Source organism: Pristiophorus japonicus, unplaced genomic scaffold, assembly GCF_044704955.1.
Source record: "Pristiophorus japonicus isolate sPriJap1 unplaced genomic scaffold, sPriJap1.hap1 HAP1_SCAFFOLD_1636, whole genome shotgun sequence".
Lineage (NCBI taxonomy): Eukaryota > Metazoa > Chordata > Chondrichthyes > Pristiophoridae > Pristiophorus > Pristiophorus japonicus.
The window spans coordinates 6,091-28,867 of NW_027251317.1; the positions used below are offsets into that span (position 1 = coordinate 6,091).

At 54.1% G+C, this 22,777-nt stretch overlaps 1 protein-coding gene and 1 long non-coding RNA gene across 3 annotated transcripts; one reads left to right on the forward strand and one right to left on the reverse strand.

The window, feature by feature from the left end:
* Positions 1-2,164: 2,164 nt before the first annotated feature.
* On the reverse strand, positions 2,165-5,071 carry LOC139243235 (uncharacterized). Its single transcript, XR_011589532.1, has 2 exons — positions 4,853-5,071; positions 2,165-2,521 (listed from the first exon to the last, which is right to left on the reverse strand). It is a non-coding gene; the product is annotated as an uncharacterized lncRNA (long non-coding RNA).
* A 4,677-nt stretch (positions 5,072-9,748) lies between these two features.
* On the forward strand, positions 9,749-21,107 carry LOC139243236 (cadherin-related family member 5-like). Of its 2 annotated transcripts, XM_070870723.1 has the most exons (7): positions 9,749-9,831; positions 10,722-10,863; positions 11,651-11,736; positions 14,012-14,365; positions 16,175-16,528; positions 17,861-18,091; positions 20,613-21,107. In XM_070870723.1, the coding sequence occupies exons 1-7, from the start codon at positions 9,786-9,788 to the stop codon at positions 20,672-20,674; spliced, it is 1,275 nt and encodes a 424-aa protein (XP_070726824.1). In that variant the 5' UTR covers positions 9,749-9,785; the 3' UTR covers positions 20,675-21,107. The 2 variants fall into 2 exon arrangements, with proteins under 2 accessions (XP_070726824.1, XP_070726825.1); XM_070870724.1 differs by lacking the exon at positions 17,861-18,091.
* Positions 21,108-22,777: the final 1,670 nt, after the last annotated feature.

A 22,777-nucleotide genomic window follows, 5' to 3' on the forward strand; every position in this document is an offset into this window, starting at 1 on the left:
GACTTGCATTTATATAGCGCCTTTCACGACCTCAGGATGTCCCAAAGCGCTTTACAGCCAATGAAGTACTTTTGGAGTGTAGTCACTGTTGTAATGTGGGAAACGCGGCAGGCAATCTGCGCACAGCAAGCTCCCACACACAGCAATGTGATAATGACCCAGATTATCGACAGTACGGCGCTCCCTCAGTACTGACCCTCCGACAGTACGGCGCTCCCTCAGTACTGCCCCTCCAACAGGGCGGTGTTCCCTCAGTACTGCCCCGCCGACAGTGCGGTGCTCCCTCAGTACTGCCCCTCCGACAGTGCGGCGCTCCCTCAGTACTGCCCCTCCGACAGTGCGGCTCTCCCTCAGTACTGCCCCTCCAACAGTGCGGTATTCCCTCAGTACTGCCCCTCCGACAGTGCGGGGCTCCCTCAGTACTGCCCCTCCGACAGTGCGGCGTTCCCTCAGTACTGCCCCTCCGACAGTGCGGCTCGCCCTCAGTACTGCCCCTCCGACAGTACGGCGCTCCCTCAGTACTGCCCCTCCGACAGTGCGGCACTCCCTCAGTACTGCCCCTTCGACAGTGCGGCTCTCCCTCAGTACTGCCCCTCCGACAGTGCGGGGCTCCCTCAGTACTGCCCCTCCGACAGTGCGGCGCTCCCTCAGTACTGCCCCTCCGACAGTGCGGCTCTCCCTCAGTACTGCCCCTCTGACAGTAAGGCGTTCCCTCAGTACTGCCCCTCCGACAGTACGGCGCTCCCTCAGTACTGCCCCTCCGACAGTGCGGCACTCCCTCAGTACTGCCCCTCCGCCAGTGCGGCGCTCCCTCAGTACTGCCCCTCCAACAGTGCGGCGCTCCCTCAGTACTGCCCCTCCGACAGTGCGGCGCTCCCTCAGTACTGCCGCTCCAACAGTGCGGCTCTCCCTCAGTACTGCCCCTCCAACAGTGCGGCGCTCCCTCAGTACTGCCCCTCCGAAGAGAGAGAAACAGAGAGAGAGAAACAGAGGGAGAGAAAGAAAAACTGAATCAGAGAGAGAGAGAAACAGAATCAGAGAGAGAGAAACAGAAACAGAGAGAGAGAGAGAGAAACAGAGAGAGAGAGAGAGAAACAGAGAGAGAGAAACAGAGGGAGAGAAAGAAAAACAGAATCAGAGAGAGAGAGAGACAGAGAGAGAGAGAGAGAAACAGAATCAGAGAGAGAGAAACAGAAACAGAGAGAGAGAGAGAGAAACAGAATCAGAGAGAGAGAGAAACAGAGGGAGAGAGAGAGAAACTGAAACAGAGAGAGACAGAGAGAGAGAGAGAAAAAAGGAGAGACAGAGAGACATAGACAGACAGAGTGAGCGAGACAGAGAAACACTAGGAGTGAGAGGGAAAGAGATATAAAGGGACAGAGAGAGAGAGATCGCGAGACAGAGAGACAGACAGGATGAGAAACAGCGAGACAGTAATATGACTGAGCATCAACTACATTTATTACCATTTGAAACCACTGAGACTACACAGAGAGCAGTGCACACAGCCCTAGTGTGGAGACTCAGGCGTGGAGAGCTCCCCGGGGATAGTGAGCGAGGACAACACAGGCCTCCCACACCTCCCCTGGAAGTAGCTAAAGCTCCGAACTGAGCTTTGCTGCGTCATTCTCATTCATACCCGTTATTGCAAAAAACAACCAAACATTGTCTAATTCTTGCCGAGCAGGGGGAGTTCTCCCCGGTGTCCTGGGCCAAGATTGATCCTTCACACACAACCCCTAAATATAGATGATCTGGGTCATTATCGCATCGCTGTTTGTGGGATCTTGCTGTGCGCACACTGGGCTGCCGCCTTCCCCACATTACAGCAGTGGCTACACTCCAAAAACTGTTCATCGGCTGGGCAGCGCTTTTGGGATGTGATGAGGTCGTGAAAGGTGCTATAGAAATGCACGTTCTGACTTTGTTGGGCATTTTATGGCCTTCTGCCCATTGCTGAACAAACACAGCCGAGAATCAGAGAATGGTCACAGCACAGAAGGAGGCCACTGGGCCCCTCGAGCCCGTGCCGGCTCTCTGCAAGAGCCCCTCAGCCAGTCCCACTCCTGTTCCATTGTCCAGAGGTTCATCCTCCTCCAAAATACCTCACGTCTTTGCAATCGAAAGATGAGGTCAGCACGGCTACAATTAGAAGCAATTCAGCTTACGTGAGTTGGTCTGGCTTTATTCTGTATTACAACAATATTTTTACAGTTGCCGGAGCGTGGCCTCCAGCTAAAGGGGCGCGCCGAGCGAGCACGCACTCAAGCGTGTCCTGAGATGAAAGTGTTTGGGGTGTACCTCGGTGAGGAGGGACCCTGGGACCCCCCGCCCAGTGCCCCAGCAACTCCCGTGTCTGTAAGAGTGCCCGACCATCGGGCCTGCCCACGTGTGTCTGGCGGACGCTGGCACTGGGCAGGGCGGTCCTCGGCCGGTCTCACCGCTCAGTATAGCCGCTTCACCGCGTTGTGTCTCAGTCCGTCCTCTGTCGTCCGCTTCTCCCAGTTACGCCGCTCGCACCCTGAAAGCAGAATGTCACACGTAGCGGCTCGGTCAGTTTGGCTGCTACGCTCCGCGTGCAAAGCCTCGCAATAGGCCACAAATCCTTACCTTCGGAGACAGCAGGCCAGCTTCCAACATACCTGTTCTACGTAGCAGGAACAATGTCAGTACAGCCTCAAGAATTGAGACCATTCGGCTCAACTGGTCCATGCTGGCTTGTCCGCTCTCTCAGCCGGACATAAAAGGTCCCACGGACACTATTCCGAAAAAGAGCAGGGGACATCTCCCCAGTGACCCAAGTCAAAATGTATCCCACACTCAAAATCACCAAAACAAATGATCTGGTTACTGCTGTTTGTGGGAGCTTGCTGTGCACACTGCGCTGAGGGAGTGCCGCACTGTCGGAGGGGCAGTACTGGGGGAGCGCTGTCGGAGGGGCAGTACTGGGGGAGTGCCGCACTGTTGGAGGGGCAGTACTGAGGGAGTGCCGCACTGTCGGAGGGGCAGTACTGAGGGAGCGCTGTCGGAGGGGCAGTACTGGGGGAGTGCCGCACTGTTGGAGGGGCAGTACTGAGGGAGTGCCGCACTGACGGAGGGGCAGTACTGGGGGAGCGCTGTCGGAGGGGCAGTACTGGGGGAGTGCCGCACTGTCGGGGGTCGGTACTGAGGGAGCGCCGCACTGTCGGAGGGGCAGTGCTGAGGGAGCGCCGCACTGTCGGAGGGGCAGTGCTGAGGGAGTGCCGCACTGTCGGAGGGGCAGTACTGAGGGAGTGTCGCACTGTCGGAGGGGCAGTACTGAGGGAGTGCCGCACTGTTGGAGGTGCCGTCATTTGGATGAGATGTTAAACCGAGGCCCCATCTGCCCTCTCACACGATTCTGAGGAAGAGCAGGGGAGATCTGCCGGTTCCCTGGGACAAAATTCCTGCTTCAACAACATCACTAAAAAAAATGATCCGATTTATTCCTGTTCGTGGGATCTTGCTGTGCACATGATGCCTGTCGCGTTTTATACATTACAACAGTGACTACACTCGGAAAAGGCTTGATTGGCTGCGAAGTGGTTTGGGACGTCCTGAGACTGCGAAAGGTGTTGTCAAAATTCAAGTGTTCTCTTTTCTTCTGAGGGGACGCTGGAGAAACACACGAGGGAAGGAATAGAGGAAGATGCTGATAGGGTGAGGCGGAGCGGGGTGGGAGGGGCTGGTGTACGGCTTATAACTGTACGGCTAAATCCGTCTGTTTCCACTTCCGTAACATCGCCCGTCTCCACCCTGCCTCAGCTCATCCGCTGCTGAAACCCTCAATCCCACCTTTGTTACCTCTCGGCTTGACTATTCCAAGTCACCCCAGGCTGGCCTCCCACATTCTACCCGACGTAAACTGGAGCTGATCCAAACCTCGGCTGCCCCCGTGTCCTAACTCGCACCGAGTCCCACTCACCCATCACCCCCGTGCTCACTGCCCCGTGTCCTAACTCGTACCGAGTCCCGCTCACCCATCACCCCCTGTGCTCGCTGACCCGTGTCCTAACACGCACCGAGTCCCGCTCACCCATCACCCCCTGTGCTCGCTGACCCGTGTCCTAACACGCACCGAGTCCCGCTCACCCATCACCCCCTGTGCTCGCTGACCCGTGTCCTAACACGCACCGAGTCCCGCTCACCCATCACCCCCTGTGCTCACTGCCCCGTGTCCTAACACGCACCGAGTCCCACTCACCCATCACCCCCTGTGCTCACTGCCCCCTGTCCTAACACGCACCGAGTCCCGCTCACCCATCACCCTCTGTGCTCACTGCCCCGTGTCCTAACTCACACCCAGTCCCGCTCACCCATCACCCCCTGTGCTCACTGACCTACATTGGCTTCCGGTTAAGCAACACCTCGATTTCAAAACCCTCATCCTCGTTTACAAATCCCTCCGTGGCCCTCACCCCTCCCTATCTCTGTAATCTCCTCCAGCCCCACAACCCCCCGAGATATCTGCACTCCTCTAATTCTGCCCTCCTGACCATCCCTGATTATAATCGCTCCACCATCGGTGGCCGTGCCTTCTGTTGCCTGGGCCCCAAGCTCTGGAACTCCCTCCCTAAACCTCTCCACCTCTCTCTCCTCCTTCAAGACGCTCCTTAAAACCGACCTCTGTGACCCAGCTTTTGTTCACCTGCCCTAATGTCTCCTTATGTGGTTCGGTGTCACGTTTATTTGTTTTGTCTTAAAACAACTCCTGTGAATCGCCTTGGGATGTTTCACTACATTAAAGGCGCTATATAAATGCGTTGTTGTTGTACATTCGATGCTGTTCTGTCAAGGGACGGAACGTTGGAACTTGAATCGAGGAGAATCTTACCTCTTCGTTTCAAGGCGAAATAAATAGCGACCGACATCATCGTCATCACCAGCCCCACAAAAACCACAGCCACAATAATGTTGGTGCTCCCGCCTTCTCCTGCGGACTCCGAGAGATTAGTCGTTCCTCCGTCTCCGAGTGTCACGTTCCCCCAGGGGTTCTGAGTAGGTCTGGAGGAATTCCAAGTCACTGACACCTCGCTCCCTGAAATTGCAAGTCACATCGTTGCCGCGGAGCTTATTTTCGCGCCCCGCCCTCCTCTCCGTTCCGCTGCCCCCCCCAGACGCAGACTCGCGGAGGGCATTGGCCGTGTGTGTGAGTGTCTCGGTGGGGCGAGCTGGCAGAGAGTTAGAGCTTGGGTTTGGGGTGGGACGGTGGGGGTTGCAAGACACTGAAGACACGCTCTGTGATCTGTCCATCCCGACATGGACAGTGCACCATGGCAGGGTATTTCTCCAGCCCTCATTCAATCCTACCCCACGTTATCAGCCCCAACCCTGGCCTCGAGCTGTTCCCGGGAGAGAAAGACAGACAGAGAGAACGAGAGAGAGAAAGAGAGAGAGAAAGAGAAAGCGAGAGAGACAGAACAGTGCACATGGTCAGCTGTATCTCAGCGTGTAGGACTCTCTACCCACTGAGCCACAGCTGATACGTCTGACCATGTGCACAATGTAGTCTTTGTCTTTCTTTTTGTACAGAGTCAGAGGTCGTGGGTTCAGGTCACACTCCAGGGACTTGAGCACATAAAGCTAGGCTGACACTTCCCGTGCAGTACTGAGGGAGCTCCGTACTGTCGGAGGGGCAGTACTGAGGGAGTGCCGCACTGTCGGAGGGGCAGTACTGAGGGAGCTCCGTACTGTCGGAGGGCAGTACTGAGGGAGTGCCGCACTGTCGGAGGGGCAGTACTGAGGGAGCTCCGTACTGTCGGAGGGGCAGTACTGAGGGAGCGCCGCACTGTCGGAAGGGCAGTACTGAGGGAGTGCCACACTGTCGAAGGGGCAGTACTGAGGGAGTGCCACACTGTCGAAGGGGCAGTACTGAGGGAGCTCCGTACTGTCGGAGGGGCAGTACTGAGGGAGCGCCGCACTGTCAGAGGGGCAGTACTGAGGGAGTGCCGCACTGTCGGAGCGGCAGTACTGAGGGAGTGCCGCACTGTCGGAGGGGCAGTACTGAGGGAGCGCCGTACTGTCGGAGGGGCAGTACTGAGGGAGCTCCGTACTGTCGGAGGGGCAGTACTGAGGGAGCGCCGCACTGTCAGAGGGGCAGTACTGAGGGAGTGCCGCACTGTCGGAGGGGCAGTACTGAGGGAGTGCCACACTGTCGAAGGGGCAGTACTGAGGGAGTGCCGCACTGTTGGAGGGGCAGTACTGAGGGAGTCCCGCACTGTCGGAGGGGCAGTACTGAGGGAGTGCTGCACTGTTGGAGGGGCAGTACTGAGGGAGCCCCGCACTGTCGAAGGGGCAGTACTGAGGGAGCCCTGCACTGTCGGAGGGGCAGTACAGAGAGAGCGCTGCACTGTCGGAGGGGCAGTACTGAGGGAGCCCCGCACTGTCGGAGGGGCAGTACTGAGGGAGTGCCATCTTTTGGATGAGACATTAAACCGAGGCCCTATCTGCTCTCTCAAGTGGACATAAAAGATCCTATTTCGAAGAAGAGCAGGGGAGTTCTCCCCGGTGTCCTGGAAAATATTTATCCCTCAATCAACATCACAAAAAAAACAGATGATCTGGTCATTATCACATTGCTGTGATATGTTCTGATTTCCGCCAGGTTTATCCAGGCAAGATAATCGCCTGCAAGATAGGCTAAAAGTGTTGTGACTCTACCATTTAGAGAAGCGTAGATTTAAGGGCTGATCTGATTGAGGTTTAGAAGATAATGAAAGGACGAGATTGTGTTCCTGTTGACAGTATGTTCCAATTAATTAGGTTCGGGAGGCCCAGGGTCACAAGATCTGGGTTAGATAGTAGGAGGTGGTACTTTTCCCAGAGAATAGTGGCCTTGTGGAACAGTCTGCGTCTCGTGCCGTGGATACTGATCCCTTCAGCAAGAGCTGGACCTGTTTCTGGCTGGGGCGGTGATCACCTTACAGAAGGGTAGGTACTGCAGGGATTGGAGCGTAGTCAGGTGAAGGAGCGGCGAGAGACCGTGGGGGGAATGTGATCGGGGCCCAGCGGAGGTGTGAGTTCGGGGCCAGGGGCCCAGGGGCAGCAAGGGTCCAGCCCACACTGCGATATGTGGGTGCACTGGGTCTGTGCAGCAGAGCTAGTCTCCAGTCGTCCTGGTTAACCCTTGCCCCTGGACCAAGACCTCGCTCTGTCAAGCCCGTGTGGTGGCTGGTGTACAACGGTCACCCCACGTTAAAACAATCCACGCACAGGCATCTTCCACCCTTCGTGATATAGTTCAGGATCCGGAATATTAGGTCCTTCATTGAAACACCTGTGAACTCATCCTTTTTTTGGCTTGAAGCAAGTCATCCTCGCTTCGAGGGACCGCCTATGATGGAGAAGGATTGGACAAGAAAGAGTAAGGAACCTGACCTGGATAAATCACATGTACTCTTCAGGACTAGTTTATATTTTATTTGCATATACACAGCCCAAAAGCTGAGTTGAAAGATATAAAAGGCCGTGAAACAGATTATTCCATATTTGCAATTGGGTCGTAGAAATCTTGACCCATGTTTCGGCCAACTAATCTTCCTAGTTTGTCCATGGTCATCAGAAGAAAGTGCATTTAGAAACTGATTGTAAATGGAACACGAGAATCAGCTGCTCTATGTGAGTGGATAATGATTTTGACATTTTTGATCTTGGTCAGACCTTTGCTGTGCCGTGTTCTGCCTTGCTGGTGAGCACAACTTGAATGGTGAAGGCCTAATTGTTCTTCTAAACTATGTAGGGTGTTCGTTTTACATTCTACCTTGGTTCGTAGACCTCGGGAATTACAGGAAAGGACCACGCAAGACACAAAGTTTAAGTTTAACCCAACTGTCAGTTTTATTACGCAAAAAACAGCTAAAAATTACAGAACAAGACTTCTGAGAGAATTGACCGAAGACATACAATTACCCATCCAGTTAGTTGCTGTAACCGCAGATTGTAGGTTCATGGTCGTTGGTTCCATGACTGGTTATTCCTCTTTGATGTTCCCTCTTCTGGTGTTCTCTTCTTTTCCGTTCTGAGTTTGTCCGTCTCCATTCGTTCGCCCCGAGCTGCTCCCAGCTCGTGTATATATATATCCATTTTATCAATAAATCACCCCTTGAGCCACTTCCAGCTCGTGTATATATATCCATTGTTTAGATGCTGCTGTTAATCACATCCCAACTGAATCGTGTTCATTCTGTTAGTTTCCCTTTGTTTCTGCTGATGTTAATAACCCTGCAACTAGGCAGGAGTTTACTATTTTGATATTTCAAGTAGCAGTGTCGATATTTGATGTCTGTAAGATAAGAGGAGACGAATTGATGTCCTGTTTCTGACTGCTCCATTTTTGATCGGGGCGGAGGAGCGGCGAGAGTTCGGGGCCCAGGGGCAGCACGGGCCAGCCCACACTGCGATATGTGAGCGCACTAGGTCCGTGCAGCACAGCAGGTCTCCAGTCGTCCTGGTTAACCCTTGCCACTCGACCAAGACCTCGCTCTGTCAAGCCCGTGTGGTGGCTGGTGTGCAACGGTCACTCCACGTTAAAAAAATCCACGCACAGGCATCTTCCACCCTTCAGGATGTCGTTCGGGATCCGGAATATTAGGTCCTTCACTGAAACATCTGTGAACTCGTCACTTTTTGGCATGGAAGCAAGTCACCCTCGCTTCGAGGGACTGCCTAATACTATACTAATACTATAATACTATATATCCATTTCATGAATAAATATCCTGCTGGGCTGAGGTTCCCATTAATATGTCTGGATCGGTTTCATTGTTTGTGGGGATCTGTTTAACTGGCTGCGATGATGTGTCTGGTTATCCACAATTTGCACACAGAGTCGACAGGGCAAAAGATGACACCTTATCTTAAGTGCCCTGTTCTCCAAAAATGCACGCCTTATGGGGTCCTTTGTTGTCCTGGTTTCTTGCAGACTTGTTGTTACGCTCATAATAAATGGTGAGACTGAGTACTGTGTGTAATGAGCGAATGTGAGCTTAGCTCCTTTATTGTAGTTCCAGAGAGCAGGTACCTTGTGGGTGACCTGCTTATATACTGTGCTCCCGAGGGATGCTGGGATCCCTTGGGACTCCAACAGGTGGGCCCTCTGGTGGCCAGGTGTGATGCAGGTTACAAGGGGTTAAATACAAAACACTTGTGGTTCTCAGAGGGAACCGTTTCCCCTCCGGCCAATCAATCCACGGGCTCCTGGTTTAGATTACATCAATGCCTTTCTTTTGAGGCATAAACAGATTTGGCTCTTGGTCGCAGAGATTGTTTTTAATCGGTGCCTTTTCCTCCTCCCCTGTCCAGTCAGTCCCAAAAGCTGGTTTTAAACCATGTTTCGTTCGTGGCCTCTTCCTGTGCCTTTTGTGAAAGTGTGCAACTGCGAGATACTGAAAATGCCTCGACTCTCAAAAGGTTTTGCAAGTGAAAGTAAGTGATGTGTTTTGATCAGGTTGGCTGTGACATTCCCCCCCTCCCCTCTCCCCAGGGTTTCTCGCAGCCTTGGGGGGTGTGATTCACCTTTAATCCGCAGAACTTCCAGGGGAGATTTGCAGTGCACAGGGCTGAGTTTGGAAATCGAATGTGAGGTGTACACTGGTAATCCCCTGTGTAGCGGCTGGCCATTGGCTCAATGCACAAGTCTGATGCAAGTGAATGGAAACTGCTAGTGCCTGCCCCCCCGGTACAAAGGAACGGATCTGCCTCACTGTGTCTGCACTCTCTCGGCGCCGGGCTGTGCTGCAGTCGTTGACTTGTCTTTTATCCTGTCGGCTATGGAGACCCTGATTCTGTGCCTCTTCCTCGTCTGCTCGGGAGCGGGTGAGTTTGTAAAATCTCCGGTTCACGCAGCTTCCGGGGAGATGGGTGGGTGGGGTGGGGAGAGGATGCACCCCAGGGGGGCGAGGGAATGAGGCTTTGGGGGGGGTCCATGCAGACCCCTGGAGATGTGACCGGCGACCAGGGAGGACAGCGAGGCGGCGGCGGGGGGGGGGAGGAGAGACAGAGCGCAGTAAAAGGGTGGGACAGTCGGGGTCTGAGAGGGGCCAAGGTTCCTGGGCAAGACCCCCGCCCCCCGCACTCCCCTGCACAGCCCGCAAAACAACGCCCCGCGACACAAATTAACGTTGAGTTCAGGAAAGTTAAGAGTTTTATACAAAATTCACCAAGATTGAAGGTGCTCCGAAGCATAGTCTCATACCGGCCAGGAGTGTGCCCCCTGGCAATTCGACTGCGGCCGGCATCACACCCCCAACCCAAGCCGGGCGGCACAAGGCTTGGGTTTGGGGTGTGATGCCTGCCGCAGTAAAATTGCCCGCCCAGTCACTTGACGGGGCTGCATGGCTCCAGAGCAGCTCTCCCCGGGTGCAGCGCCAGCTCCTTGGACTGGGGAGAGGAGGGAAGCTGGGCATATCCTTCCTTGTTGACAGGGGACATGGGGGGGTGGGGTACCTTGAAGACAGTGCCACCTTTCAGTGATTGTTCCGAATGTGAAGTTGCTTGACTCCACACACGATTTGCTCGTTCCATTACTTCGGCGCTAACAGGAAAGAAAGCTTTGGGTTGTCGGCCGAGGTTTTGCAAATCTCAAAAGCTGAGCGAATCAGTAAACTATCTCAGGATCAGCTGCTGCTTGGAAAGTGCTTTTCCTTGCACCGCAGGGCACACAGATCGAAGCCAGACTGACACACGTCTCTGTGTTTTATCCACAGTGTGCAGTGGGAGGCTCTCGGACAGTGCTGGCCGGTCATGCTGTGAACCCAAGTTACCGCAACCATTAAATATATCAGAATTCAACAAGCTGCAGAATTATGTGACCTTATCCGGTCAGGGAAGATGTCCCGAGTATCTAGTGTAAGTATTGGGCTTTGTACCTAAATAACGCTCATCACAGTAAAGTACAGGTACTTCAGCCCTGGTTCAGTGGGGAGTCGGGCGGTTGGAGGTTCAAGTCCCACGCCGCAGATTTCAGCACAAAAATCCAGGCTGACACCCCAGTGCAGTGCTGAGGGAGCGCCGCACTGTCGGAGGGGCGGTACTGAGGGAGCCCCGCACTGTTGGAGGGGCAGTACTGAGAGAGCGCTGCACTGTCGGAGGGGCGGTACTGAGGGAGTGCCGCACTGTCGGAGGGACAGTACTGAGGGAGCGCCGCACTGTCGGAGGGGCAGTGCTGAGGGAGCGCCGCACTGTCGGATGGGCAATGCTGAGGGAGCGCCGCACTGTCGGAGGGGCAGTGCTGAGGGAGCGCCGCACTGTCGGAGGGGCAGTGCTGAGGGAGCGCCGCACTGTCGGAGGGGCAGTGCTGAGGGAGCGCCGCACTGTCGGAGGGGCAGTGCTGAGGGAGCGCCGCACTGTCGGAGGGGCAGTGCTGAGGGAGCGCCGCACTGTCGGAGGGGCAGTACTGAGGGAGCGCCGCACTGTCGGAGGGGCAGTACTGAGGGAGCGCTGCATGTTGGAGGAGCAGTACTGAGGGAGCGCTGCACTGTTGGAGGGGCAGTACTGAGAGAGCCCCGCACTGTCGGAGGGGCAGTAGTGAGGTATTCAATACCTCAATCAGATCACCCCTTCAATACAATACAACATTGACGAGTGCCCTTTCAGAATTGAGCTTGACGTATTTATTTCTGATTTACTGTCACAGATTTACCACAAACGCGAATCAGAGATTCTGTATATTATCGGGAAAGGCACAAGCCATTAAAGAGTTTGTTGATGCGAGATCCACAGGTAAGAATGGCATTGGTCCCAGTGCCAGGTTCCATCTGATTTGGAGCCTGGGTCACAAAGTATTCCACAAATCACGCCGTGGGAGAATTAAAAAAACAATCAAATGTTTTTTTCTTAATCACTTTTTTGAAATATCGGGGATGGGAAAACCAATCTGTGTGATTGACGGACAAGAGTCCAATCGCTTTCCAATTGGCCGTGGGAAAGTTGGGGTGGGTGCACCGTGATGATTGACATGTTGGACGACCAATGGAGGGCGGGAGGGGCGAGTGGTCCTGGAATACGGTCCGACCAGAATTGGCGGTTCCCCCCAGACACCCACTCTCTGCAAGTCGGCCTCGAACGTGCGGCCATGCGTGAACAGGAAAGTGCCAGGCTGCGTGACCTGGGATAGGCCTCAGAGGCAGGGATTCTGCCATTGGCCTCGGGGGCCGGAGGGAGGGGAGGGGAGGGCTGGGGCTGGAGGTGCACGTTCGAGGGCCGGCTATCACTCGCTGTATAGGGCGACAGTGGTCACTGGGACTGCAGGAAGATGTCAATCAACTGGTCAGGTGGGCAGAACATTGGCCACTGGAATTCAATCTGGAGAAGTGTGAGGTAATGCATTTGGGGAGGGCTAACAAGACGAGGGAATACACATTAAATGGTAGGACACTGAGAAGTGTAGAGGAACAAAGGGACCTTGGAGTGCAGGTCTACAGATCCCTGAAGGTAGCAGACCAGGTGGTTAAGAAGACACACGGGATAGTTACCTTTATTGGCCGAGGCATAGAATACAAGAGCAGGGAGGTTATGCTTGAACTGTATAAAACACTGGTTAGGCCACAGCTGGAGTACTGCGTGCAGTTCTGGTCACCACATTACAGGAAGGGTGTGATTGCACTGAGAGGGTGCAGAAGAGGTTTACCAGGATGTTGCTGGGACTGTAAAATCTAAGCTATGAGGACAGATTGTATAGGCTGGGTTTGTTTTCCTTGGCACAGAGGGGGCTGAGGGGACTCCTGATTGAGGTGTATAAAATTATGAGGGGCGTGGATAGAGTGGATAGAGGGGGTTGACTTATGAGGAAAGGTTGAGCAGGTTGGGCCTCTACTCATTGGAATTCAGAAGAATGAGAGGTGATCTTATCGAAACGTGTAAGATTATGAGGGGGCTCGACAAGGTGGATGCAGAGAGGATGTTTCCACTGATGTGGGAGACTAGAACTGGAGGGCATGGTCTTAGAATAAGGGGCCGCCCATTTAAAACAGATGAGGAGGAATTTCTTCTCTGAGGGTTGTAAATCTGTGGAATTATCTGCCCCAGAGAGCTGTGGAAGCTGGGACATTGAATAAATTTAAGACAGAGATAGACAGTTTCTTAACCGATAAGGGGATAAGGGGTTATGGGGAGGGGGCGGGGAAGTGGAGCTGAGTCCATGATCGAATCAGCCATGATCTTATTAAATGGCGGAGCAGGCTCGAGGGGCCGAATGGCCGACTCCTGCTCCTAATTCTTATGTTCTTCCCTTAAGAAGCTCCTTTAAAAACTACACTCTTTGACCAAGCTTTTGGTCACCTGCCGTAATCTCTTTGTTTTTTTGCGGAGAACACTTTTTATATAAACCACTCGTCAAACGCAGAGTAATTTGGCTGTAATCCCACATTTCAGAATTGTATAAGTATTGGAATTCATTTATTAACCAATTTGTGAATGCAATGAGCAGTTTCCTTCTGTTGCTGCAGAATACAAGCCGTCGACTGTATCTGAATCCAAACGGTTTTTAACACAGTATCTAACGAAATATTGGTTGATATTGTGACTGCAGGGTTGCATTTGGAACAGTTTTTTTTTCAAACATGTGTGTCCCATTGAAAGGTTCAGCACATAACCACAAGTATTTAGCAGGCTTGTGTGCCGTTGTGGAAAAGCCACTTTGCCAGTAAAACGGGAGATTTCATCAGAGTTCAATTCTAAAAACTTACGTTACTAACAATTACAAACACCAGAACCGTGCTGTCTATTTGTTACCTGGCTCAGTCTCAAATTCATTTTATTTGTCTTGTAACCCGCCTGTAAAGCACCCTGGGACATTTTACTAAGCTAAAGGCTCTATATAAATGTAAGTTGTTCTATTCAAGGCTGAGCGGGACAGATTTTCACATACTAAGGGAACCGGAGTGTTTGAGTTTGTAGAGTCACTGTATGCTCCGGGGTTGAAAGGACTCGATTGGGTCCGTCAATGCTCACTCAAGAGACAATGTGAAAATTGTGACGTCCTGTTTTGCTGCCTCAGATCCTGGTGACGTGGGCGCCCGAACTGGTGGGATAGAGCAGACGGAGACCGGGGAAGGAACTCCTCATCCTGCACCTCCCACTGCACGTCCAACCATTCCAATATCCAGCTCCTCCATCACGGCCGTCCCTGGGCTACACGGGCAAGAGAGAACCTTCACCCTTCAGCCAACACCGAACCCCCCCACCCGAGCCCACTGGCTTCAACGTGTGGCTGTCACAACAAGAAACACAGCTGGAGAAACATCCGGGACAAGTCTCCATCCCAGGAATATTGTCGACACGACACTGACATCTCCTCCAAACAAACACGAGGCGGGAGAAGACAGGACTATGGAGGGCACTTACAGTCCCGGTAAGCATCATCATTCCCCTGTGTGTACTATAGAGAATAAAAGTCCCTATTATAGGGAATAACAGCCCCTGTGTATATTGTACGGATTATAGAATCCAGGGACGAGCACATAGATCGTGGCTGACTCTCCAGTGAAGTACTGAGGGAGTGCCGCACTGTCGGAGGGGCGGTACTGAGGGAGTGCCGCACTGTCGGAGGGGCGGTACTGAGGGACTGCCGCACTGTCGGAGGGGCGGTACTGAGGGAGTGCCGCACTGTCGGAGGGGCGGTACTGGGGGAGCGCCGCACTGTCGGAGGGGCAGTACTGAGGGAGAGGGGCGGTACTGAGGGAGCGCCGCACTTTTGGAGGGGCAGTACTGAGGGAGTGCCGCACTGTCGGAGGGGCAGTACTGGGGGAGCGCCGCACTGTCAGAGGGGCAGTACTGGGGGAGCGCCGCACTGTCGGAGGGGCAGTACTGAGGTAGTGCTGCACTGTCGAAGGGGCAGGACTGAGGGAGCCCCGCACTGTCGGAGGGGCAGGACTGAGGGAGCCCCGCACTGTCGGAGGGGCAGTACTGAGGGGAGCTGAGTCCATGATCGGATCAGCCATGATCGTGATAAATGGCGGAGCAGGCTCGAGGGACCGTATGGCCTACTCCTGTTCCTATTGGTTATGTTCTTATGACCTATTTCCCTCAGCAGAGGGGTCAACAACCAGGGGGCATAAATTTTAAGTAATTAGGGGGAGGTTTAGAGGAAATTTGAGGGAAAAGTTCTTCACCCAGAGGGTGGTGGGGGTCTGGAACTCACGGCCTGAAAGGGTGGTAGAGGCAGAAACCCTCGCCACATTTAAAAAGTACTTGGATGTGCACTTGAAGTGTGCACAGGGCTACGGACCCAGAGCTGGAAAATGGGATTAGGCTGGGTAGCCCTTGGTCGGCTGGCCCGGACACGATGGGCCGAATGGCCTCCTTGTGTCCTGTAAATTTCTCTGATTCTATGAGGGAGGGGCGCAGGGGATCTCTCTGCTGCCTGTGGGAATCTTAATCTGGGATAAGGGGATTGTCCTGTGAGGAGAGATTGAGTAGACAAGGCCCAGATTTTCTAGAGTTTAGAAGAATGAGAGGTGATCTCATTGAAACATAGAAAATTCTTACAGGGATTGACAGGGTAGATGCAGGCTGGGGAGTCGAGAACCGGGGGTCACAGTCTCAGGATAAGGGGTCGTCCATTTAGGACGGAGATGAGGAGGAATTTCTTCACTCAGAGGGTGGTGAATCTTTGGAATTCTCTGCCCCAGAGGGCTGTGGAGACTCAGTCGTTGAGTATATTCAAGGCTGAGATCGATAGAGTTTTGGATATTACGGGAATCGAGGGATATGGGGATCGGGGGGGAAAGTGGAGTTGAGATGAAGATCAGCCATGATCGTATTGAATGGCGGAGCAGGCTCGAGGGGCCGAATGGCCGACACCTGCTCCTAATTCTTATGTTCCTCCCTTAAGAAGCTCCTTTTAAAAACTGACCTCTTTGACCAAGCTTTTGGTCACCTGCCGTAATCTCTTACCTGGCTCGGTCTCAAATTAATTTTATTTGTCTTGTAACCCGCCTGTGAAGCACCCTGGGACATTTTACTCAGCTAAAGGAGCTATATAAATGTAAGTTGTTCTATTCAAGGCTGAGCGGGACAGATTTTCACATACTAAGGGAACCGGAGTGTTTGAGTTTGTAGAGTCACTGTATGCTCCGGGGTTGAAAGGACTCGATTGGGTCCGTCAATGCTCACTCAAGAGACGATGTGAAAATTGTGACGTCCTGTTTTGCTGCCTCAGATCCTGGTGAGGTGGGCGCCCGAACTGGTGGGATAGAGCAGACGGAGACCGGGGAAGGAACTCCTCATCCTGCACCTCCCACTGCAGGTCCAACCATTCCAATATCCAGCTCCTCCATCACGGCCGTCCCTGGGCTACACGGGCAAGAGAGAACCTTCACCCTTCAGCCAACACCGAACCCCCCCACCCAAGCCCACTGGCTTCAACGTGTGGCTGTCACAACAAGAAACACAGCTGGAGAAACATCCGGGACAAGTCTCCATCCCAGGAATATTGTCGACATGACACTGACATCTCCTCCAAACAAACACGAGGCGGGAGAAGACAGGACTATGGAGGGCACTTACAGTCCCGGTAAGCATCATCATTCCCCTGTGTGTACTATAGAGAATAAAAGTCCCTATTATAGGGAATAACAGCCCCTGTGTATATTGTACGGATTATAGAATCCAGGGACGAGCACATAGATCGTGGCTGACACTCCAGTGAAGTACTGAGGGAGTGCCGCACTTTCGGAGGGGCTGTACTGAGGGAGTGTCGGAGGGGCGGTACTGAGGGAGTGCCGCACTGTCGGAGGGGCAGTACTGAGGGAGTGCCGCACTGTCGGATGGGCAGTACTGAGGGAGTGCCGCACTGTCGGAGGGGCGGTACTGAGGGAGCCCCGCACTGTCGGAGGGGGCAGTACTGAGGGAGCGCCGCACTGTCGGAGGGGCGGTACTGAGGGAGTGCCGCACTGTCGGAGGGGCGGTACTGAGGGAGTGCCGCACTGTCGGAGGGGCGGTACCGAGGGAGTGCCGCACTGTCAGAGGGGCAGTACCGAGGGAGTGCTGCACTGTCGGAGGGACGGTACTGAGGGAGTGCCGCACTGTCGGAGGGGCAGTACTGAGGGAGCGCTGTACTATTGGAGGGGCAGTACTGAGGGAGCGCCGCACTGTCGGTTGGAACATTAAACAGAGGCCCTGTCTGCTCTCTCAGATGGACACAAAAGATCCCAGGGCCACTATTTCAAAGAAGAGCAGGGGAATTCTCCTTGGTGTCCTGGGGCCAATATTTATCCCTCGACCAACATCGCAAAAACAGATTATCTGGGTCATTATCACATTGCTGTGTGTGGGAGCTTGCTGTGCGCAAATTGGCTGCCGCATATCCCACATTACAACAGTGACTACACTTTTGGAGCATTTTGAGATGTGCGGTGGTTGTGAACGGTGCTATATAAATGTACAGGAGGAGGCCATTGGGCCCATCGAGCCTGTGCCGGCTCTGTGAGCGAGCGATCCCATCAGTCCCATCCCCCCGCTCTCTCCCCACAGCCCGGTGAATGTTTCCCCGTCAAGTATTGATCCAATTCCCGGTTTGAAAGTTACTATTGAATGTGCTCCCACCGCCCTTTCAGGCAGCGCGTTCCCGATCACAACAACTCGCTGCGTGAACACATTCTCCCCATCTCCCCCTCTGGTTCCATCGCCGATTATCGTCAATCTGTGTCCCCCTGGTTACCGACCCTCCTGCCCCCGGGAACAGTCTCTCCCGAGCGATTCTATCGCGTTATGGTATGCGTGAAGCACCGTGTTAGAATCCCACTTGCAAAGCAAGTTCCCGGCAGGATGCTGGCTGTTGACGTGAAGATTTTGGACTGACGGTCGTGTTGCTGACTTGGGTCGATAATCAGTGCTGTTTTTACAGGCTCCACAACGTCAGGACGCGGAGGGGCGAGAATGGGCCACAGAGTCGGGCCTGGGGTTGGAGGTTTGCTGCATTGCAAGGATTGCGACGAGCAACACAGATACTCGGCCGGTGAGGTCACAGCAGGTCAATGGTTGGCACTGGGCCTGTTGGCGTCTGCCATCGCGCTGCTCCTCACTGCTGCCATCCTCTTCGCCAGCATCAAGTTTAAGTGCACACAACAGATGCCAGGTGAGCTAACCGAGAGATGGAGGCAGACTGTCCTGCCCTCCGCCTCGCTGTGAATGGAGGGCAGTGCACGAGTTGGTGAGGCCAACCTTCTGGTCGTGAGGGGGGGGTGAATTAACGACGTTCAGCGGACCCCGGGACACTGGGGATGGTCAGGGCTGACTTGGGAGCAGGGATGGTCTCCGATCGATTGGGAATTGAGATTTGGGCTTGTCACAAACCACCTCCTCGTGGACCTGGCTCCACAGTACAGGAGGGGCGAGGGGTCCACAGACATGCTGGGCCCACTGCCCTCCCTCGGTGCTGTATCCTGCTCTCGCTCAGCTTGACTGGCCTCCTGCACATTTGCCCTGCTCCCCAGGCTCCACCATCAGCGGCTGTGTCTTCAGCTACCAGGGCCCTCAGCTCTGGGACCCTTTCCCTAAGTCTCTCCGCCTCTCTCTCTGACCAAGCCTCTGGTGGCTCGGTGCCAGTTCTTGTCTGACCACGCTCCCGTGAAATGCCTTAGGACCTAGGTACACAGGAACAGGAGGAGGCCCATTCAGCCCCTCAAGCCTGTTACACAGGAACAGGAGGAGGCCCATTCAGCCCCGCGAGCCTGTTACATAGGAGCAGGCCATTCAGCCCCTCGAGCCTGCTCCGCCACTCAATGAGATCGCGGCTGATCTGTGACCTAACTCCATCCACCCGCTGTAATGTATTTGCTCCGTGGGTTCTTTGCTTTAGAATCTATAGCAACACATTGCTATTAAGAACTAGTTGGTTTATTAGCAAAGGTTTAACAATCACGCGACACATTAACGGTTCATCCACCAGGCTCACAACCACCTGCCCCATCGTGGATCCCCCGAACCCAACTGGCTGGGGTTTTATTGAGTCTTGTGAACATCATGTGACTGGCTAAGCCCCTCCCAATGCAACAGCGCCACCAGCCTGTGACCATACTCTCGGGGCGTACACTACACCCACCTTTGACCCGTATCCCTTAATAAATTTGATTAACAAAAATATATCGATCTCTGATTTAAAATTAACAATTGACCCAGCATCAATTGCCGTTTGCAGGAGAGTTCCAAACCTCTCCCACCCTGTGTGTGTCGGAGTGTTCCCTAATTACACTCCTGAAGGGTTTGGCTCCAATCTTTAGACTGTGCCCCTAGTCCCAGACTCCCCAACCAGCGGGAATCGTCTCCCAACCACCCGTAATATCCTGAAACCTTCGATCAGAGCCCCCCTTAACCTTCTATAGTCTGGGGAATACAGCCCTAGTTTGTGTAATCTCTCCTCGTAACTTAACCCTTGGGGTCCAGGTAGCATTCTGCTGACTTTTACTGCGTGAAGGGTGGTTATATAAATGTAGGTTGTTGGTGCAGTGTTGAAAGTCTGACTGATTTTGTGGGCTGAGGGCGGGGGAGGGGAAACGACTCTGGGACGTTTGGTTTATTTGAGGCCTTATCTACCATTGCTGAAGGCCTCATCCATGCCCCTGTTACCTCTCGGCTTGACTATTCCAACACACTCCTGGCCGGCCTCCCACATTCTACCCGACGTACTGGAGGTGATCCAAAACTCGGCTGCCCCGTATCCTAACTCGCACCGAGTCCCACTCATCCATCACCCCATTTGCTCACTGCCCCGTGTCCCAACTCGAACCGACTCCCGCTCACCCATCACCCTCTGTGCTCGCTGACCCGTGTCCTAACCCGCACCCAGTCCCGCTCACCCATCACCCCCGTGTCCTAACTCACACCGATCCCGCTCACCCATCACCCCCTGTGCTCACTGCCCCATGTCCTAACTCGAACCGACTCCCGCTCACCCATCACCCCCTGTGCTCGAATGGCCGACTCCTGCACCTATTTTCCATGTTTCTATGTTTCTCTGCTCCAAGGAGAACAACCCCAGCTTCTCCAGTCTCTCCACATAACGGAAGTCCCTCGTCCCTAGAACCATTCTGGTCAATCTCCTCTCTCCCCTCCCCCAAGCCTTCACATCCTTCCTAAAGTGCGGTGCCTAGAATTGAACCCAATGCTCCAGCTGAGGGATGACCATTGTTCTATCAAGGTTTACCAGAACTTCCTTGGGTTCTGTACTCTATTCCCCAATTTATAACCGCTTGCAATTTCAAAATAGCTGCCGGGGTCAGAGAGACAGGCAAGCTTGGGAAGGTGAAAGGTCAGAGAGGGTAAAATGGCGGCAACAATCGGTAAGGCAGGATCTAAATTTAAAGTTTTAAAAAAAATATCGAGAAAGCCAGAGAAAGAATAGGAGGGAAAACAAACAGCCGGAGAGAGTAAGCACGGGTTAAAGTGTTTACAGTTTTATATCAATTTGTCTTTTGGCGGACGTTTGAGTCAGTCATTTACCGTTAACCTTGTGACACGAGCACCGGTTTTATTGCTTTGTGTTTAGTGTTTGTCACAGCCTGAGAGCCAGAAACAGCCAGATGTTTCTCAAGGGCCTGCCAGTAGCGTTGAGGGTTAAACCGCTGACTTTTAACACCCGCCCTTTGTGTTTTGTACAGATGTTATGGTGCGAGGTGTGAGATACAGCAAGATTTGCGGCCTTCGCACCGACACAGTGTGAGCAGAGCTGGGGTGATGTACGGCAGGAAGTTTGAACGGCAGAGCTGTGTGAAGTGGTGCCTGGACGTGCGAGGGGGGAGGGGGAACGGCGGATCCCTTCTCGTGCTCCACCGTTACCCGCTGAGCAAAGCTGGCGATGGGCCTGGAGAGCAGGGGGCCTTTCGAAGGGGCCCAGCCATTCCGGGACATCTTCGGCTAACGTAATCCAGGGAAGGCTTTGCGGAGCTGGAGGCGATGGGCCGAGCTCGGACCGTTCAAATGTGTCGCGCCTTCAGCTCTTCGCATCTTGGCCTCTTCCCAAGATGCACCGCTTCCGGACAAGGATTGGTAAAGCCCATCGGTCAGACACAGGCCGAGAAGGATGACTGTGGGCCGAGATGGCATCGTATTGTCCATCTTTTGCGATGTGTGTTTTTCCGCTTAATTTTGTTCGTTTTACCCGGGGGGGGGAGGCTGGGGGAGAGGGGGGGGGGCCTTTGTGACCCATTGAGCCAATGGGGCCGTTCCCCACCACCACTCCCCACCCACCCAGTGGTTTCAACCACCGCCATTCACAAAACTCCGTGCTGGGAAATACCATGTTGTGAGGCGGGGGGGGGGGTTGATCCCGTCAGGAGGGAAAGAGTTCCCTCGAGAGCGACGGAGGAGCCAGAGGGTGCAGTGCAACCAAAGGTTTGATATTGTGGGGGGCGGGGGGGTTCTGACGTGCTGGACTCGAGCATGCATGTGTGCACACGGAGCTGGACACAGAGACCCACAGAGGTGGGCACACCGACAGATACGTACGCACAGGACACACCCCAGGGCTCAGTGGGCAGCACTCTCTCTCTCTCTCTCTCTCTCTCGTCTCACAGTCAGGAGGTTGAGAGTTCGAGACTTGAGCAGATCACGCGACACGGTGATGCCACTGGACATAGCAGGCACCTGATTAGGGACTATCCACAAATAGCGGGTGCTTTTCAGAAGAGTACAATTCACACAGCTGCTCCCGGCCACATGACCGGTGATCGACTGCTCCTCACTGGCTGGAAATAACTCTGTGCGCGTTCATCGATAACGTTCTCTGCCCTCAGCACCTCTTTGCTCAGTCTCGGATGTGGCTCAGTGCGTAGCCTCTGAGGCCCAAGGTCATGGGTTCAAGTCCCACTCCAGAGACTCCAGCACAAAAATCCAGGCTGTCACTCCCAGTGCAGTGCTGAGAGAGCCCTGCACTGTCGGAGGGGCAGTACTGAGAGCCCTGCACTGTCGGAGGGGCAGTACTGAGAGAGCCCCGCACTGTCGGAGGGGCAGTACTGAGGGAGTGCCGCACTGTCGGAGGGGCAATGCTGAGGGAGCGCCTCACTGTCGGAGGGGCGGTACTGAGGGAGTGCCGCACTGTCGGAGGGGCGGTACTGAGGGAGTGCCGCACTATCGGAGGGACGGTACTGAGGGAGTGCTACACTGTCGGAGGGACAGTACTGAGGGAGCGCTCTTGTGGCCAATATTAACCCCAATAATTGTGATCAGCCCCTCCCTCTCAATGGTTCATCCTCCCAAATTATATCTCCTTCCTTAATGGTCACTTTACCGAGGTCACTGTATTTATGTATTTAACAAAAAGACGTTTATTTTTATGAATTTATTTAATGCATTTCTAAAAAATCATATTAAAAATAAAATTCTATCTCAACGCGTCCGTTGTGTGTATATTAAACCTGCAATAAAGGTGTGTGTTCAACAGCCCAAACCTATATCGCCCTCTGCTCTGAACATATGTTCCTTTCTCAACCGGTCCCAACATTAACGAGAGTGCGGGAGGGGGAGAGTCTCAGAGAGGGGAGTGGGAGGGGGGAGGAGTGGGGGAGGGGTGGGGTGGGAGTGGGAGTGGGGGAGGGGTGGAGTGGGAGTGGGAGAGAGGGGTGGGGAGGGGTGGGAGTGGGAGAGGGGTGGGAGTGGGAGAGGGGTGGGAGAGGAGAGGGGTGGGAGTGGGAGTGGGAGAGGAGAGGGGTGGGAGTGGGAGAGGAGAGGGGTGGGAGTGGGAGAGGAGAGGAGAGGGGGTGGGAGTGGGAGAGGAGAGGGGTGGGAGAGGTGGGAGAGGAGAGGGGTGGGAGTGGGAGAGGATGGG